We start from the raw sequence: 17,956 nt of genomic DNA on the forward strand, positions 1-17,956 counted from the left end.
ATAATTATGCTAACAATTATTCATCATTAATGTGAAATTCAATTTTATCTGGCAACCCTGACCCTGTGGTGTTTGCCCTCATGGGGTGCAAGAGCAGTCCCTCACACATCTGCATTGAACACAAGGTGCGGGTCCAGGCTGTCGGGGCTGAGGGCTGGACCCAGTTCCCCTGGACACTGTCCGTCCATCCATCCGTCCGTCCGTCCTTCCATCTGTCCGATTCACTCCCTGAGGACTAGCTAGGCTCTGTAGAGACCACCAGTCACTGTCCTCACATTCTCACGCTTCCAGGTCCAGCTCACCTGGCTTCTCTCTGGAGCCTTTGCAGAGCCTGGTAGGAGAGCCAGATGGAATCCACAGCTCCTTCTGCTCTGAGGGCTGTGCCCACCATGGTGCTTTGTGGTGGATACATACAGTCTACTCACTCCCTTGCTGGGCCAGGGGTGCCCAGAGGGCCAGGGTGGCTCAGTGTCCCCAAGAGTGTCAGCAATTGCACCTTTACCAGGTAGTTGTCTGCATGAGCGGGAGCAGGAAGGGCAGGGAAGAGGAAGAGAGAAACAAGGGCTGAGAGAGAACGGCACTGTGGGCAAGGTCCAGAGGAGAGGGCTCTCCATGTGGAGACATCACCCGTCTTTCCTCACCTGCTCAGGGCACGTGGGGCTCAGGACCCAGAAGGCCAGCTCAGGGATGCCTTCTGGAGACCAGCTAGCCTCATCTCTAACTCCCCAGATACTAGACTTGGAAACTGAGCCCCTGAGAGTGACAGTGAATGACCCAAGGACACACAGTATTCTACTCTCTGTGTGAGCATATTGCCCTGTGTCCTCCAGGCTCTGGTCTGCCTTCGCTCTGTGAGGCACCTCGTGTCCCGCAGGGTCCTCAGCAGGTCCTAAACTGGGCTATCTGCAGTGCTGCAGCCTGATACAGCCCTGGGCCTGAAGATACGGCCTCATCTGCCCTCTTCTCCAGGTAGAAGATTCATGAGGCAGGTGAGTTCTTTTAAAGGAACCTGCAGTCTTTTTATCACCTTGATGGCTACAATGGGTTTTGTTTCTGGGAGTTATCTGTAAGACTTTAATTAAATCAGGAACTCAGGCCCCGCCAGCTTCCTCGCTGCTTATCAGCTTCTTAAGGCCGTGATTCATTACCCAGGATTATTTTTTTTCATCCCTGAAATAATCTTTAAGGGCCTTCTATCAGGGAGATTAAAGCCATAAGTCATACATGCCCACGTGGACGCTTTGTTTTCTCTGCACAGGGGTGGTGCAGAGCCACTGCGCTGCTCTGGCCTCCTTGCCAGCCAGTCGCCACTCGCCACTCGCCACTCTGGCCCTCTGCTGCCTGGGCTTGGAGGAGGAGCCAGTCTTCAGGCAGGACTCCTGGCTGGGCGGAGCTTTGGCTAGAGCTGTGGGTGCTGGAGTAGCCTGGGTGAGTGGGGCGTGGGAGAGAAGGAACCCAGCGTCAGGTTTCTCCTTTCACCAGAGACACCTGATGTCCTGGATTAGCAAGACCAGGCCTGTCACATACCCTCCCTCCACGCTCACCAAAAAAAAAAGTACAAATACAAAAGGAAAGGGGGCGGGGGAGAGAGAGAGACAGACAGAGACTCAGCTCCCCACTAGAACTGCTACTTGGTTTTTCTGTTATGCTTCCTTTGCTTTATGGTTTTGTCCCTTCCTGCATTTTCAGGTGTTTATTGGCCCCTACTCTGGGTCACTCTCTATTCTGGGTGCCAGGCAGAGCAAGACAGACAAGACGACTTTTAGGATCACAGACAAGTGGTGAGCAATGATACCACTTTTATTTCTCTCTCTCCCATTTTTTTTTTTATCTCTGCCTCCCCCTCTCTGTCCCTCTGTATTTCACTGGGTCTCAAATTAGAGAAGCAAGGCCTTCTATTTCAATGGGAGGTGGGATTGCTTATTGGAGATAGTGGCTTTGAATTGTTCACTGTGAATCTCCCCGGGGCCAGATTCCTTGGGTGCAGGGTGGTGTCAATCCAGGCACCCAAACCCTTGAGGATTAATGAAGCCCCCAGTTCAGCCTCTAATGGGGACAAGGATGAGCAGGGACAGGAGTGTGGCCTGCCCAGGGGAGGCAGCAACGGGGATTCAGGTCAGGCTGCAGAGAGCTTGGGCCTGGAGCGTAACGTGCCCTGCTCTGGCTCCTAAGCACTAAACCCTACACCTCAAGTGCCTGTCTCATCTCTTTTTGGGGTGAAATAGGAGGTGCTGTGACTCAGCTCTTGACTTGACTCTTTCCAACTACACCCTGTGCTCACTGCCACAGTGCCCGTGGCTTTGGAGATGTCACTGTGTTTGTGCCATGTTGCTTTGCATCATAGGTGCTGATAGGGCCAGCAGGCTCCCTCGGATTGCGGCTGATGTGTGTACATGGGGGGCAGTCAGGGGATGTCGTCGGGGAAGGCTCATGGGGAGGTCCCAGGTGAGTCTGAACTGGGCCTCCGCATTGCACTGCACGTATGGGATGGTGAGGCCAGGAGCTGTCCCAGGCACCCATGGGCATGAGTTGATCTGCAAGGGGAGTGAGTATGGGAAGAAGAAATTGCACGCGTGGTTGTGGGGGGACAGAGATAGGGTAAAGGGATCCTGGGAGCTGAGAACCTGGAGTGAGATTTGGCCCCTGTCCCCTAGCGTGGCGCCTGCAGATGACTCTGCACCAGCACATGCCTTTCCTTCCTTTTCTTGAATGCGTCTTCTTCTTTTCCACCTCTGTGCCTTCGCACAGGCTGTTTCCTGACTCCCTCCACCCCTACATCGCCTGGAGTCGTCCCTCGTCTCAGCTTATACCACATTGCCCCATGAGGCCAGGTCCCTATCCATGCCCTCCCAGGACCGTGCACGATTCCTGGAGTTGATTTGGGCAGTGACTTGGTGGGACAGACTCACCTTCAGGGCTGTCAGCGCCCAGGTCAGGGCTGTAGCTTTGGGTCACGGCTGGGTCCCTCTGCCTGGCAGGAAGCAGACACTCAATGAAAAATCGAGTTCAGACAAGGATGATGGGCCGCAGTGAAGGGACTGGAGACGTGGCGCTCCCAAGAGGGCCTGCTTCACGTCCCTGGTCCCCGAGCATGGCCCAGACCTGGGGAGACACGCACCCTCCAACCCTCTGTGTCTGCCAGAGCAGAGGAGCAGCCAGATTGGCCCCAGGAAAGGATCGGGACTCTCACCCCAACTCCTTTCTCATGGGGCCACAGGAGTAGACTGGGCCCAAAGCTATGGGGGAGACACGTTCTGTTCCCGGGCCTCCAGATCTTCCTGTGGTGGGCGGGACTATGGTTACGCAGGTGAGGTGGTGCTACCTGCGGGCTGGCACAACTGTGACCTCCTTTACAGCACAGGCTGGCCAGGCCAGCAGATATTTATACTTGTATTGATTTGTGTCACACACGATGACTTCGTTTTCTGAAACAAAACTCAGAAATACATTCAGAATTTTTCAAATCCAGGTCAGGCTGAATTTTTGTAACATCTGCTCGAGAGAGAGAGAGAGAGAGAGAGAGAGAGAGAGAGAGAGAGAGAGAGAGAGAGAGAGAGAGAGAGAGAGAACATGCATGTGCGTACGAAAAGCCCCTGGACTTTATTGAGTTTTGGAGGCTATGGGCTGACCTATGGTTCATCCAGGAGCTGGGGGTGAAAGCCGACCACAGAGAGGAAATTAACTTGTGATGTCTGAGAGGGCAAAGGTCTTTCCTTACACCAAGAGCTCCTGCTTATTGAGCACTCAGCATGCCTTCTGTGGAAAGTGTTATGTGTACATTGCTTCTGACCCTTGCAACAACCTTGTATGTGTGTGGAGGTCATTGTTACTCTCCCATTTTACAGATGAAGGAGCAAAGGCCAGGGTGCTTCATTCACTCAGTCATGTATTCATCAAAATCTTTATGGTTGGGCCCACTGTGTGCTGGGCCTGTGTGGGGAAGAGAGGGAGCCAGCCAGAAACTCACCCCAGCTGGGGTTATACCAGGTCTTTTGCTCTGTTGCACGCTTTTCCTTGCCCTGCATTCTCCTGTTCGGAGGTGGGCACCTTACCAGTGCTTGGTAAGAGCCAGAAGATGGACTGAGTTAACAAACCAAGGAGATGACAATGCGGGGGATGGGATCCTGGGGGCCGAGCTGGACCCACGCTTGGAGGCAGAGCCACTTGGGCTGCCCTGAGATGCTTGGAATCCAGCCTGATCTGGTCCCAACCCTGAGCCATCTCTTGCAGGCTCCACCCAACAAAATCGGTTTCATATCTGCGACCCCACTGTACTCCGTGATTCTAGGAGGGAGGTGCTTTTATTCTCTCTCCCATTGTCAGCTGATGAGACTGAGCTGTGACTTTCTCTGCCCTGTGGGGGTTTCTGTGCCAACATTTGGCCAAAGCGTCCTTGACCTGGGCAGGAAAGCAAAGGCAGCAGAGGCGTGTAGCTGGGAGAGCAAGCTTTGGGAGTCATTGTCTAGGCGTTGAAGCCTCAGCTGTTCTGAGCCTCTGTTTCCTCATCTGTACATGAGCTAATGAGAGCTCCTTCCCATAGTTCTTGCGAGGGCGAAGTGAGATGGTGTGTGTAAAGCCCTGGTACGACACCAGCGCGGCGTGGGTCTGGGTAAAAGGTGACAGCGAGGAGAAGAGTGAACTGGGGGAGACACGACCTCTCCCTTTCTCCAGAAAAGAACCTAAGAAGCATGGGGAAAGGGCCCTGACAGCTTTGGGTCCCATTTTTCCCACCTTAGAGGCAGAGGCCTCTGGCGTCACGTGCTAGACCAGGAGTTAGGGAGGAGGGTGTGTGACCTCAGTCGGGTCACCTCCTTCAGCCTTACTTTCCTGCTTTATGAAATGGGACAAGCTGAGCTGCTGTTGTCCGCCATTCCAGGGCCTCCCAGCACTCGGACAATGTCATAGAAGTGAAAGCTCTCTGAAAAGTTCCCGGCAATGCTCAAGTCAGAGCAAGACTAGCATTTCCAGGACTATTAGTAATTTACTCTGTTTTACTTCTCAAGTGATAAAGAAGAAACTCCTGCCAGAGGAAGCATCCAGCCTGAAATGATTCATCTCCTCTCTGTGAGGTCCTTGCAGGCTCTACGGCATCATTGCAATTGCCTCTGCACTTCAGGTCCCTCTGCGCCAAGGATCTGCTCTTTGGTTGTCCTTTGCCCTTTGAGACCCTGGAATCCAGTGCAATGGCTCCTGGAAGCCGTGATGCTGCCACCTTGCTGGGTGACTGCTCTAACCTCAGAGCTTTTGTCAAATGGCTGGGGTTGTTGGGAGGGTCCATGGATGGACATAAGGGCTGGTAGGCAGCGCACAGTGGGTGCTTAAGAAATAGCACGTTCCCCCCTTTTTTAACTCCCCCGTCCAAAGCCTTCCCCTTTTCGAATATCAGCCTCCTTATCTGTAGGATGAGGGGGTCAGAATTTGAAAGGATGGCAAAGCATGAGACCGTACTTTGGGGTCACCCCACACTCCCCAAGGCCAATGGCAGACATCACTAATCACCTGGAAGCAGCATCGGGATCCTTCTTAACCCAAGATCTAGGGAAGCTCAATTAATCAGTTCATGGAGGTCTTGAACTTCTAACAGATGAGATTCTAAGGGCCAGAACAGTCTAGATGTTGGAAGGCTCAAGGATTCTACGTGGGGAGAGGATCGAAAGCTTACTGTGTGAGAAGTGGAAGAAGAGGGGGAAGAGGAGGAGAAGGGGGAGGAGGAAGACGATAATCACCACAGATGCATAAGCCTTGTTTCCAGAGCATCCCTGTCATGCGGGGTGTCAGGCGGGGTCTCTGCTCCCGCTCCCCACATAAGAACGCAGGACATGGCGAGGCCAAAAAGGAACACCCACGGAGCCATAGGTAGGGGAGTCATACCACTATACTCTCACTGGAGGCTGGATCCACACTGTCCGCAAACCGCCATCCACGCTTGCCAGCCCAGCCGCCATCTTCTTGCTAGCCCCCGTTCTTCCTCTTCTCTGCTAGCGTAGCCACAGCAGTTATACTAGTGGCCAATGGCTCACTGGTTACAGCTGACGGCCAACCAGCCACAGCTGATGGCCATGCAATCACAGTTGATGGCCATTTACTACCTGAGCCAACACCTGTCTATGTGAGGCCGAGAGCCTGGAAACTGCTTTTTGGGGTTCTGTCCCTACACTCCCTCTGTGCCAGGCCTCGAGCCGGGGTACATACCTGTGATTTTACTAATCCTCACAGCCACCTGCATTCCCATGTTATTCCCAGGCATCCCACCTGCCTGGCAGGGAAGGCGGGAGCCTGAAACACCGTGGCTGGGTCGCCAAAGGTTGCACAGCCAGACAGGAGCCAAACTGGGAGGACCCCCATCTGCTCCTGCTGGATTTACCCAGGCCATTAGCCAGGACCCTGCCATCCAATGAATTCTATAATTTGTAAACGCAGCTGAGTGGCTTTTACAGAGGAATGTCGGGAAGTGATTAAAAAAAAAAAAATCTCCTATAGATGTACAGAGCAGCTGAGTGCCAGCATCTTGCCCCCCTCCTGCTTTCTCCAGGAGCCACATGTGATAGAGAGGAGGCCCAAGAAGGTTTTTGTGGCTGACAGCCAGGCCTTTCCTCGGCTTTTACAAAGCAGGTTTACAGCGTGGAGGAGACTGGGATGCAGGGCAGGAGGGGGAGGGCTCCTCTGTCTAGGGCTCAGGCAGGAGTAAGACAGACTGGCAGGTGAAGCCTGCAGAGGACAGCCCTGCCCTTCTTGCAGGGGCTGCATGCCCACCTACCCATACCTGGGGCCGCTGAGGGCTGGGGGCATCGCAGGAGCGGGGCCAGAAACCCCTGTCTGTGTCCTGGTTTTCCTGCAGACATGCAGTGTGACCTGAGACAAGTTACTCCCCCGCTCTGGGCCTCGGTTTTCCTCAGTGGCTGGCCCTTCTTACAAGAGGCTGGATTAGGGCAGTGGTTCTCAACCCTGATGGAGCATCAGGACAGACGAGGGTGCTCTGAACAAAAGCTCTGCCCACCCTGACCCTCAGGGATCTGAGGCCGGATGTGGGTGGGGCCTGGTGAGGGTTCCACTGTGCCCTTGATGGGCAGCCTGGAGGATGTCTGGGGGCTGTGGCCCAGGGGGCTGTGAGTACAGGGGACTGCGGGGCCGTCTGGGTGCCACCCCAACACGTCTGGCTCCCAGAGTCACCTGTGACCCAGGTATAGTGGGGGCAGGGAGGTGTGTTCAGCCCTCTGGGTGCATTGTGACAGACACAGAAGTGTGCTCAGCATCAAAGGCTGTCAGCTGAGTGTGTGGCAGCACGGGGGGGGGGGGGGGGGGGGGGAGGGGGGCGGGGGGGCGAGGGGGGTAGGGATCGGGAACCAGCTCCTTTTCCTCTTTCCCCAAGTTGAATCCACTGCCAAGTCCCACAGGGTTTACCTCCTAGGTAGTCTCGAGTCTGTACTTCTCTCCATGACTTCTGTCATGACCCTTCTCTTGGCACTGTGACCTCTCTCTGGATGCTCGCAGTTGCCCCCCCTGACCCTACCTTTATCCCTGCCTCCCCGTGTTGTCTTTTTTCCCCTACAGTGGCCAGAGTGAGTGTTTTCCTCCAAACCAGGTCCTGTCAAACCCCAAAGTTTTCTGTTGCTTTGAAGGTGCTCTCCCCACCCACCCTGCCTCCAAGCCCCCACGGTTCTCCCTTCCCTTGAGGCCTCTCTTTCCCCTTTACCTGATTTAGGGAGACACTGAGCCCAGAGATGCTACGAGGGCCTCACGGCCTCCAGACCTCCCCTCATCTCCAAAAGTGCAGTTTGTGACACTGTGTTGTATGTGCAGGAGACTGGCAGCCCCGTGAGGTCACGGATGGTACTTGTCTGATGCAGCTCTGTATCCCAGCGTCCAGAACAGGCTCAGCACACAGTAGGTGCTCAGTTAACATGTGAGATTGCAGAAGGAGGCAGCTGCGGTGAGGGGACTTGCAGACAGAGAGGCTGGCTGTCACCGGGAGCCCTGGGCGAGTGTGGAGCAGAGAGGGGTGTGAGGACAGCGGAGGGTAGTGGGCTGTGACATGCACCCTGCAGGCCACTGTCTGCTTGTCATCAGCACCTCCAGGCTGAACAAAGAGGAGGGGCCTTGAAATCGCTTGCTGGAGAAGACATGCCCAAGGTGCCCCAGGGAGTGTGATCTCAGTCTTCAAGTGTCTGAAGAGCAGTGACCTGGAAGAAAGAGGAGGCTTGCATGTCCTGGATGCTCTTGGGGTGGGATAAAGGCAGAGGAAGGGGCAGGGTAGAAGCAGCCGCAGGAAGGCAGCTGTCAGCCTGCTCTAAGAACTTTCTAGCACTTAGACGTGCTCCATAACAAACAAGCTGCCTAACTGTGGTGGTGAGCTCCCGGGAGGTGGGGGCATTCAAGCAGAGGCTGGTAAGAATGAGCTGCGGAGGGAGGCAGGGAAGCTGGATGGTCTCTAAGACTTTTCCTCACCGTCTTGGGTTCAAGCCTGACCCCGACATCCAGGGAGACCACCGGGAGAGTCTGCCAGGGGGTTAGAGTAAGGTGCCCAATTGTCCTGGTTTGCTCCGGACAAAGGGGTTTCCCAGGATGTGGGATGTCAGTTTGAGAACTAGGAAAGTCTTGGGCAAACTGGGATGAGATGGTCGTCCTACTAAAGAGTGTCTTGTAGGAATGTACCCCTCCCAAGCTAATATGGCTCTGGTCCTCTCAATGAACTCCAAGGCTGGCAGACATGCTCTAGAAGCACCCCGTCCCTGGGAATGTAGCCTGCCTGGCTGGGAGAAGCAGACATGGGGCCCCTGGGCCAGGAATTCTCCTGATGTTAGGCCCGGCCAGGCCAGCTAGAGGCCTTTCTCACTTGCTTCCCTTCTCTGGGAACATGAGTGCAATAGGTGATTGGAGAGGCAGTGCCTATAGTTTTCTATCACCCTCTGACATAGAAGCCTCAACCCTGCTTTCTTCTCCCTGGCACAAGGCCAGCTTCTAGCCTGTTCTTACTGCTTATGGGGGCAGGGTGGGGAGGGGGCAGAGGTGGCAGGAAGGAGAGCCCTCTTTCTTGGGTAGGTAGGCAGAGGAACAAGGAGACAGCCCTCCACCAGTTCCCCACGTGTTGCCTGCCCCAGCCAGGCCCAGCTGTGCTTTGTCACCCCGCCTGCTTCTTCCCGCCTCAGCTTCCCCACTCTTTAGCACGGAGGGATGGAGAGGGCTGATGAGTGGGGTGTGCCAAAGTGGGAGGCTCGTCCTGCTCAAGGCTGCTCTTCACAGTGAAAGGGCAGACAGAGTGTGGAAGCCCCTGCACCCCTTTGAAGCACAGGCATCGGTCCTCACAGGGGCATGGCTGGGCTCCCAAGGTTCATCACTGTTGGTTTTCAGCCTCAGGTGCTGTCTGTCACTCAGCAGAGCTGGGGCTGGGGTGAGGGGCAGATGGCCCAAGGAAAGCACAGCATCAAGCTTAGGAGCCAGGAAACTCAGGTCCTGTTCCACCCGTACCGCTATCCTTGGGCAAACCACAGCCCCTCTCTGAGCCGCGGGGTCCTCACAGGCCCTCCCTTCCTGCCATTTGCTGTGTGGCTCAGATGGCAGAATGTGTAGCTCTGACATCTCAGACAAAAGCAGGGGCTGACTCTTCCCATGAAAACCCTAACACAGGGCTAGTTCTTGCTCAGTTTACCAAGGGACCGGGCCTCCAGTCTTGCTATTTTTCATATACTCCCTGAGCAATATACACATTTCCTCATGACTTCTACAGCCCAGTGTGCACATGTGCAAACGCACCCCCCCCACACCTTCATCCACACATACACACCTTCAAACATCCCATGCACCTCATGCCCCCCATGCCTTCACATCCTCAAGCACACACGTACACACACCTCTACTTCCAGAAAATTGCTGGAGAGGCTTGCCCTGGAGCCCTGGCAAGACTCCGAGACTTTGGGGAGCAGCAGGTGGGGGAGGCAGGTCAGCTGGGCACCGGTGCTATAGGTGAGGAGCTGAGAGGATCCTTCCAGCCTCGGCCCCAGGCAGTCACCTGCCTTCTCCTCCTGCACAGCTTGGTTCTGGGTAGTGACTCAGTGCTCCCTGCTCCACATCCCTGACACTGAGCTTTCGGCCTGTATAAAATGCAGGAGGAAATGAGGTGGAGAGAGTGGAGGTGATTGGCCCAAGGTCACGCAGAAACCAGGAAGAAACCAGATCTCCCCAGAGAGGCTGTGAGATGCACTAGAAACAGCGAGCCTCCATCCGGAGCCGGCTTTGTGCCTGCCCTGCCTGGCCCTTTCCACCCTTGGCCTCAGCCACCCTTGCTGGGCCTTGGTTCCCTCCTTTGCCAACAATGGAGCCTGGCCGAGCCATGCCTCTCAGCCTTTTCCCACACCCCCAGAGATTTCTTCAGCTTTACCCCCAGCTGGCCCATACGCCTGTGTTGTACTTGGGTGTGGGCTGGGCGGGCTCCTGGGTACGGGGACCAGAAGGTAATCCTGACTGGCCCTCCCCGAGAGTCCCCATGCTGCATGGCCCCCCAACGCCCGTCTCGTCTCCTTGGGCAGCCTGTCTCCTCAGTTCTCTTCCCCCACAGAGGGCCTGGGTCACAGAGGGAGGAAGCCACCATGAGGCACTCAGGGCCCCAGAGGGCCATGGCACAAAAAGGTTTCACAGGAACCTGTAGGAAGAAGGCTTTTCTTCCTCCTGAAGCACTAGAATATTTTATTCATGAAGGCCATAAGATATAGGGGCTCACTGGCAGGAAAGTCAGGTGGAGCCAGGGGCCTGCCGCTCAGGGGAGGGGGCCTGCCTTCCTCCCCTGCACCGTCTCCTGGGTCTGCCTCTCCCTCTGTTTCCTGCTCATCCTCCTCGCTCTGGACTCTGGCTCTAGTTCTGACCATGTCCTCCGTCCAAATCCCAAAGAGGCCTGTCTGACGGCCTCCACCCCACTGGGCAGAGCCCTTGCTGCCAGGCCACATGCTCTGCCCCAGGCTGCCTGGGGGGTCACGTGTTCATCCTGGTCCAATCAGCACTGTCTGGAGGGTGTGGTAGGACCATTACAGCTAGATGGGCCATGGGCCTGGCAAGGACTCTGAGTGACGGCCGTACATGGGGACATTGTGCAAGGCTTCCAGGAAGAGGGCAGTCAGGGGTTGATCGTGAAGGAGAGACAGGGTTTCAAAGAGCGGTGCTCATTCTGTTCATGGCTCAGGGGTTGCTAGACATGTAGATTGGAGAATGGCCTGCCTAGAGGGTCTTTGTAACCATGGCATGCATTAGAGTGAGTGCAGGGTGAGAAGGGGTTGAGGGTACAAATAAATCAGCGGGAGGTCTGCACTGAAGAGTGGAATGGGAGCCAGAGCTACCGCCTGGGAGAAGAGTCACTTGGGAGTTAAAGGAAGATTGGAATAGACTGTGCTTCCCCAAAGCAAAGAGGGGTGTCTGGCAACATCAGCTTCTATAAGGGGCCCAGGGTGACAAATGGGAGGCTGGTCGTGAGCCTGGTCAAGCAGCTTCTGTGGTGTGTGTGTGCATGGCACAATTGCAGGGGTGAGGAGTGAGGGGAAAGTGAGGTGTGGAGACAGCAGGCTGAGACTTCTTTGAGGGGTCATGGGGGAGAAGGGCCCTACCCCCGCATGCTTTGTGTACCTGTGATGAATGACAGTGGAGCTGCTCAGCCTGGCTCTCCTGGGGGACGCAGCAGGGGCAACACAGGAGCCAACAATGTGAGCAGCTGCTACCACAGCTCCCGTGCAAGGTCACGCTGTGTTAACAGGTGACATCTGTCCTACTCTGCTCAGACCATGGCCCAAGAGACATGGTCTTGGACAGGCATCAATAAATTGCCATGTGTCTCCTGGAGAGGAGTGGGTGGTGCTGGGCCACAAGAACCAGGCCAGGGGCAGGGTGACTGAAAGAATTCTGGAGTTGGACTTGGAGGGAATATGCTGGTTGTTCTTAAATGTCTGAAGTTCTGTCCCTAGAAAGAAGAATTCTACTTGCCCTGGGTGACTCCTGAAGACAGAGCTAGCTCCAGAGATGGGGAGGCACAAGAGGCAACTTTCAGCTCAAATGAGGAGAAGTTTCTAGGTCACTGCTGACCCCCATGGCTGTTTGAGGTGCAGGGACAGGTGAGAGAGCCCTCTCACTGGCAGTCATGCAAGCAAAAAATGGTGCTTTGTCACAGGTCTTGCATATCCAAGGTACCCAAAGCACATATGGTCCCAAGGACACCCAACAAATGTGTGACACGATCCCTACTCTTGGAGGCTGATGGTAGTATCTGGGAAACTTGACTCAAACAAAGCACACAGAGGGAACTACGGCAGGGGAACAAGGCGTCCTAGGGCAGTTCCACCTTTCTGGAAGAGCTTGGGCCCAGTTGAAGCTACCCTGCAGTGGCACAGGCTGTTTCGGGGACAACGAGCAGCCTGTCCTTGGAGGAATACAACTGAGACCAGATAACCTTGAGCAGGGGTGCAGGAAAAAGGATTCCAGCGTTTGGTATGAGGAGGGGTTGGGTGTGAACAAATGACCTCTGCGATTCCTTCGAGTCCAGAGTTCCTTGGCAGAGAAAAACCCGCAGAACTCTTAGCGGCACACAAGGTTACTGAGGACGGAGCAGAGATCCCAATATAGCTGGCAGGAGGAAGGTGGCAGCGGGCGAGGGAAAGTAGGTCCCCTGAACAAATGAGGTGGGGCACGAAATTAACGAGGCTGGAAAAGGCTGAGCTCAGGGACTCATTTTTAAAAACTGTCTTTTAGCAAGAAAAACGAGGAAAAGAAATGTGGGCAATGGTGGTATATAATGGAGATTGTGAATTCATCTATCGAGTGCCAGCCAATTGGTCAGGGAGAGGGGTCTCATGGAGGGCAAGGAAGAGATGCAGATGAGTGGGTCTGAGGTGACCCCTACAAGTCATGCAGAGCAGAGAGGAGATGGTGATAGAATGTAGGTGACAGCAAGGGGGGTGACCACCTCCTGCCCACACCTGGAAGGCTCTCTATGCTGGCCTGTTAGCTGGGCCATTCTGTCCCCTGCCTGCCCTTACGCACTGTCCCTGACTAGCTTATACACTAACTTATCCTACCCCCGGCCTCCGATCACACTTCTCTTCCCCCAGCATGCCACTTTTCTCCTCTCCAATAGGGCTCTTGTCCTAGATGACCTCCAAGTGTCCTTCTGCTCAGACACTCTGTGGCCCCTTGAATGGTGAGCATAGAGGCTGCCTGAATCAGCCCAAGGATGATTGGTTGCCTTCACCCATGTCTGTCTGGGAAGAGTAGATGCTGGTGCTTGGGTGCCTCCAGGCCTTGCTCACCCTGCTCTGCCCCAGGGCAGTTGGCCGTGTCCGTGCCTGCTCCCTTGGCCTGGCCTGGGGCTCCCTGAGGAAAGAGGCTCTGATGCATTCCATTCTGATCTGACACCATGGGCAGAGGGCATGCTGGCTGGCTGGCTGGGTGGGTGGTGGAAAGCGGCGTGGGTGGGTAGATGAATGGATGGTTGGATGGATGGATGGATCTATTCTATCTGACCACTTGTATGTCATCCAGCAAAGGGCATAGGTGGATGTGGTAGAACAATTTTGTCCTTCACTGGGTAGGGAAGGTGGAGGAAGAGGAGAAGGGGGAGACAGAAGAGATACGGGAAGAGACAGAAGAGGAATCTGATGCTTCAAGCTCAGACCTGAGATGTTGGGTCACTGAAGAAGAAGACGCCCTTTCTGCCCCTCCCAGGGCAAGGCCCCTTGGCTCTCGCCATTGGCTTTTGCCAGGAGGCGACTGAGCTCTAGGAGCAGAGGCCAAGAGGGGACCTAACTGTGAGACTTTTAGGTGGGGCTCTCAGCCAGGGGTTCCCCAGATCTGGTGGTGGTGGTGGGGATGGCTCAGGGAGTCCGTCTGGAGTCAGAAGAGGTGGTAGGGCCTGCATCTGAAACTCTGAGCTTCTGTGCTGCTGCCTGTGTGGGGATTGCTGCCACCAGCCTGTGCTTCAGCCCAGAGGAGAGGCCCTTGAAGCCCTGGGGGGCAGAGTCGTCTCAAGTCCCAAGCACCCTGCTCTTGTGGCTCCAGCAGGCTCCAAAGCCCCAAAAGCTCCACAGCCCAACACTGCTGTGGCCGTGGGTCTTGGTGTGAGGCAGCTCAGAGCTGAACTGTGCCCCTCCAGGTACTGGCGCCCACCTCAGCTCAGGCTTAGGAAGATGGGGAGAGAGCTGGAACCCAGGAACTGGGGTGCGAGGCCCCAAATGAGTTCTCACCCACAGGGCCCTGGCTGCAGAGGCCCTGCCCAAGCACCCAGCCTGCCTCTGCTCGGGCCTCTGGGATGCTGCATTTGCACGCCCACTTTGGAAAAGCCTAAATGGTGTCATGGCCAGGCCTTGAGTGTCCCCACACCCTGCCCCACCCACCCAGTCAGAGCCGCTGGTCCCACCCTCATGGTGTAGACCAGGCCTGGAGGCCCAGAGAGGGGAGGGGAATTATCCAAGTTCACACAGCACAGGAGAGGGGCAGGAAGGACAAACAGAGCCGCTACTATCTTGAGTTTTTTTCAAGGCAGTGCCATGGCTCTCCTGGGACAGCCTCACTTCTCTAAAACCCCGTCCCCTTCCTCTTTAGGCAATCCCCACGAGCCACTCTCTTCTCCAAGTATAGGTGGGAGCGTGGGGTGGGGGTTGGTTAGGATGATGCTGAGCTAAATCGTGCCAATTGCCAGTGTCCCCCAGGCTTGGTCAGGAGGCAGTTTGAGAATGTAGGACAGACAGGTCTCTGCTCCTACTGTGCTGGCCCTCAAGAAACTCAGCTTCCTAGAAGCCCCTGACACATCCTCCTCCTACCTAGGCTGTGGAGGTGGAAGTGGTGGGGGCAGAAAGGACCCTTGGAGGCTGCCTCTTATCTGGCCAGGGTTCCCAGGAGCCCAGGCTGTCCTACCTGCTGTGCTGTGACCTGGGGAGGGTCCTCCGGCTCCCTCTCCCAGCCCTGCCAGCCGGGCTCGCTCTTCCTAGCCCGCTCTGTGGTCCTGCCCAGGCGACAAGACCCTGGAAGAGGGGCAGCCAGTTGAACTCCTCAGGAACTGTCAGCAGGGCCCCAGAGGACAGGGGACGGGAGGTACCACAGAGGCTACAGAGCCCCTCCTCCAGGAAGGAAGATGGGAACCTGGGGGGTCTTGGGGAGCCTGAGATCCAGCAGCCATTTCACACTTTGCCTGTTAATTACCAGATTGATTTCAGATCGCAGTCTCCAGGAGGACCCAAAAATCAATCCCCTCCCCTCCCTTCTTCCCTGCTCCGACTCAGGAGTTATTCTTAAAGCCGCAGCAGCTCTCCCAGCTGCTTTGCTAAACCTCTTGTTGGAGAATAGGCTTCGGGTTCCAAAGCCTGCCCAGGGCCCTCTGTGGGCTGAAGGGAAGTGTGATTGGAGGGTTAGTTATTAAGACGGCTCTTATTCCCAGATCTCCCTCCTACCAAGATGCCCTGACGTTCGTAATTCCACCATTAGGAAGTCATTCCTTTGGATGTCTACTATCCCAGCTTCCACCATATGGAGGCACAGGAGAAGGGACACTTGTTAGGGCTGTCATGTTCCAGTTCCCTGTGAATGGAGGCACTGGAGGTCTCGGGACATCAGGGGAGCCCTGTGTGAGGGCTGGGGAGGAGGGGAAGTTCCAGGGCTAGGGCAAGGGGAGCGACAGCCTCGGCTGACTGGGTCCTCAGTTCACTTTCCCAAGGCGCTCTGATGGAAAGCCCAGAGAAGGCTGCACTCAGGCCTGGACCCTGCTGATGGCCGCAGGTAGAGGGGGTCACCAGGAACCAGGCGAGTACAGGCGACTGGGGACAGATGGATGTGCCAAGGAGGCGCATTTCAACTTGGGAGGAGAACCCTTCCTCAGATGGAGCCATGTCACGATGTCTGCCGTGGGTGGAGTAGTGCTCCATCCCTTGAAGCATACAAGCCGACGTTGAGGACCAGCTAAAGAGGAGGCTGTGGAGGGGTTTGGGTGAGGAACGTCAGGTACCCTGAATTCACTTCCCACTCTGGAGGCTGTGTCTCAGGGACTCTGGGCTGGAAAGCTGGGGGAATTACCAATGGCTGAGCACCCACTGTGTCCCCAGCCCTGAGCCAAGAACAAGCACAGTCTCTAACGTCACTGCAGCCTTGTGAGGGCACTATGAACTCCATTTCCTAGACAGGGACCCTGCAGCGCACAAGGTTGGATGACTCGTCCAAGGTCCGCGAGCTGCTCACACACAACTGCGACGCAACTATGGGTCCTGCTGCTTCCAGGCAGAAGGGTCCAGGCTCTGACTGGAATTGCTTCACGTTTGAGGAGGCTTCTAGGAAGTCAGGAGAGCTGGAGTGGGTGTATGTGGAGGGTGGGCCCTGAGGAAAGGGGACCCTGAGCTCCGGCACCCCGGACGCCAAGGAGGCAAGGCAGTAGGTTTCTATGCCCCGTTGATGTAGCAGGCCAGGTAGACGCAGCCCTGGGCCTTCCTGGCGTCCTGCCGGGGCTCAGAGCCCTGCGGTGGGAGTGGGCCGGTGGCAGTTCCTCTGTGTTCCCAGCCGGCTTCTGCTCACAGCTACTCCTTCATGGCTTTAGAAATGCGGTCTCTGAGCAGGGTCACTGTGGGGCAACCTTGTACTTGGGGACATGATGACATTGTTGCTCAGCCCCTCCCCACGTGCACCTGACGACTAACGCAGCGCTCTGTGTTCCCACAGCCACCAAGGGCCTCTTTCCTCGTAGCATCACAGACGGAAAGAGAGATCCGGGGGCCTCCCCTCACCCCGTGCCCATTGCAGGAGGGCTCCCTGAGGTCAGCTTCCCCCCATCCCACTCCACGTTCTCCTTTCGTGATGTTTCATCACTTTGCCAGCCTGGGGTGTGTGTGTGTGTGCGTGCGCGTTTGGGGAGGAAATGAAGCAGTAACTGAAATGTTTCATGCAGTTTCCTGAAAAAAAACTCTTACCTGTGCCCAGCCTGGAATCCCCAGGAGAGCGGGGGCCATGTCTGCTTTGACTCCCCACAGTGGGCCTGGCATGTGGTGGGTACTCAGTAAATATGTGGTGAGTGAATGAATGGCTGAGTGACTAAGTTAGAACTCCTGCTCCCCTGGCTCAGAAAGCGAGGACAGTGAACTCTTTGTCCTCCCGGAGAGAGACTGTCTCAGTCCTTGCTCGGCCACAGCTGGGCTGTGTGGCCCTTGGTGAGTTGGTTGATGTCTCTGTGCTTAGATCCCTGGGAATGGCGCTAACGGTGGAGAATGACTAATGCCATGCAAGTGTTGGGAGGGATAGAGTGGGTAGGAGGGTGCTGCCTTTGGTGGAAGGTGCCTGCAGTGTGAACCGCAGGGGCCGTGGGGGCTTGTCGGCTTCCCCCCAGGAGACGCTGACACAGGGGAGGGTGCAGGGTGGTCCTGCGGGACTGGGGAGGAGGACGTCGCAGGTCTGGCACAAAGACCGAGGGTACCAGAGCGGGCTGGATTGGGGGCTTGGCTAAGGGTTGGGGTCAGGGGCTGGCTCTGGTGATAGCTGGGGGCTCACACTGGATCCTGAATGAAAACCTTGGTTAGGGCCCAGGCGGAGCTGGGCCGAGTTCTCAGACAGGATGAGGGTGGGGTCGGCATGTGTCTGCTCCCAGGACTTCAACCCAGGGCTGCATCACAGGCTCCCTCAGGTGAGGGTCAGCCTGGGGCTCCGGGAAATTTCCTCTGATGGGAGTCAGTGGGAACAGCTGTGCTGTCCTGGCCTCATTTGCTGTAAGTACCACTCAGCTGAGAGGATACTGGAGGCTTTCTGAGGGTGCCGAACTTAGAGATATCCTCCTTGTCCCAAAGTGTCCTCGAGGAACCTCAGGGCTGCCCAGAGACTCACGGACCATTTTCCTCTATGTGTGTGGTGAGGGGGCGTTCAGGAGAATGCCCAGCTAACGCTGACTCCCTAGTGACCGAAGGGGGTGTCATCTTCATTTCTCACATGTGTACAGCACCTTATAGTTCATAAAACC

At 55.9% G+C, this 17,956-nt stretch overlaps 1 protein-coding gene across 1 annotated transcript in view; it reads right to left on the reverse strand.

Moving 5' to 3' along the window:
• The window catches only part of PCBD1 (pterin-4 alpha-carbinolamine dehydratase 1), a 90,151-nt gene that overhangs the window by 42,487 nt on the left and 29,708 nt on the right, over positions 1–17,956 (reverse strand). The window contains exon 2 of the mRNA XM_019712464.3: positions 2,910–2,971. Coding sequence (XP_019568023.2) covers positions 2,910–2,971 — 62 coding nt within the window. The remainder of the gene's footprint in view (positions 1–2,909; positions 2,972–17,956) is intronic.

This window comes from Rhinolophus sinicus, chromosome 15 (genome assembly GCF_057876585.1).
Source record: "Rhinolophus sinicus isolate RSI-liver-muscle chromosome 15, RSI-T2T, whole genome shotgun sequence".
Lineage (NCBI taxonomy): Eukaryota > Metazoa > Chordata > Mammalia > Chiroptera > Rhinolophidae > Rhinolophus > Rhinolophus sinicus.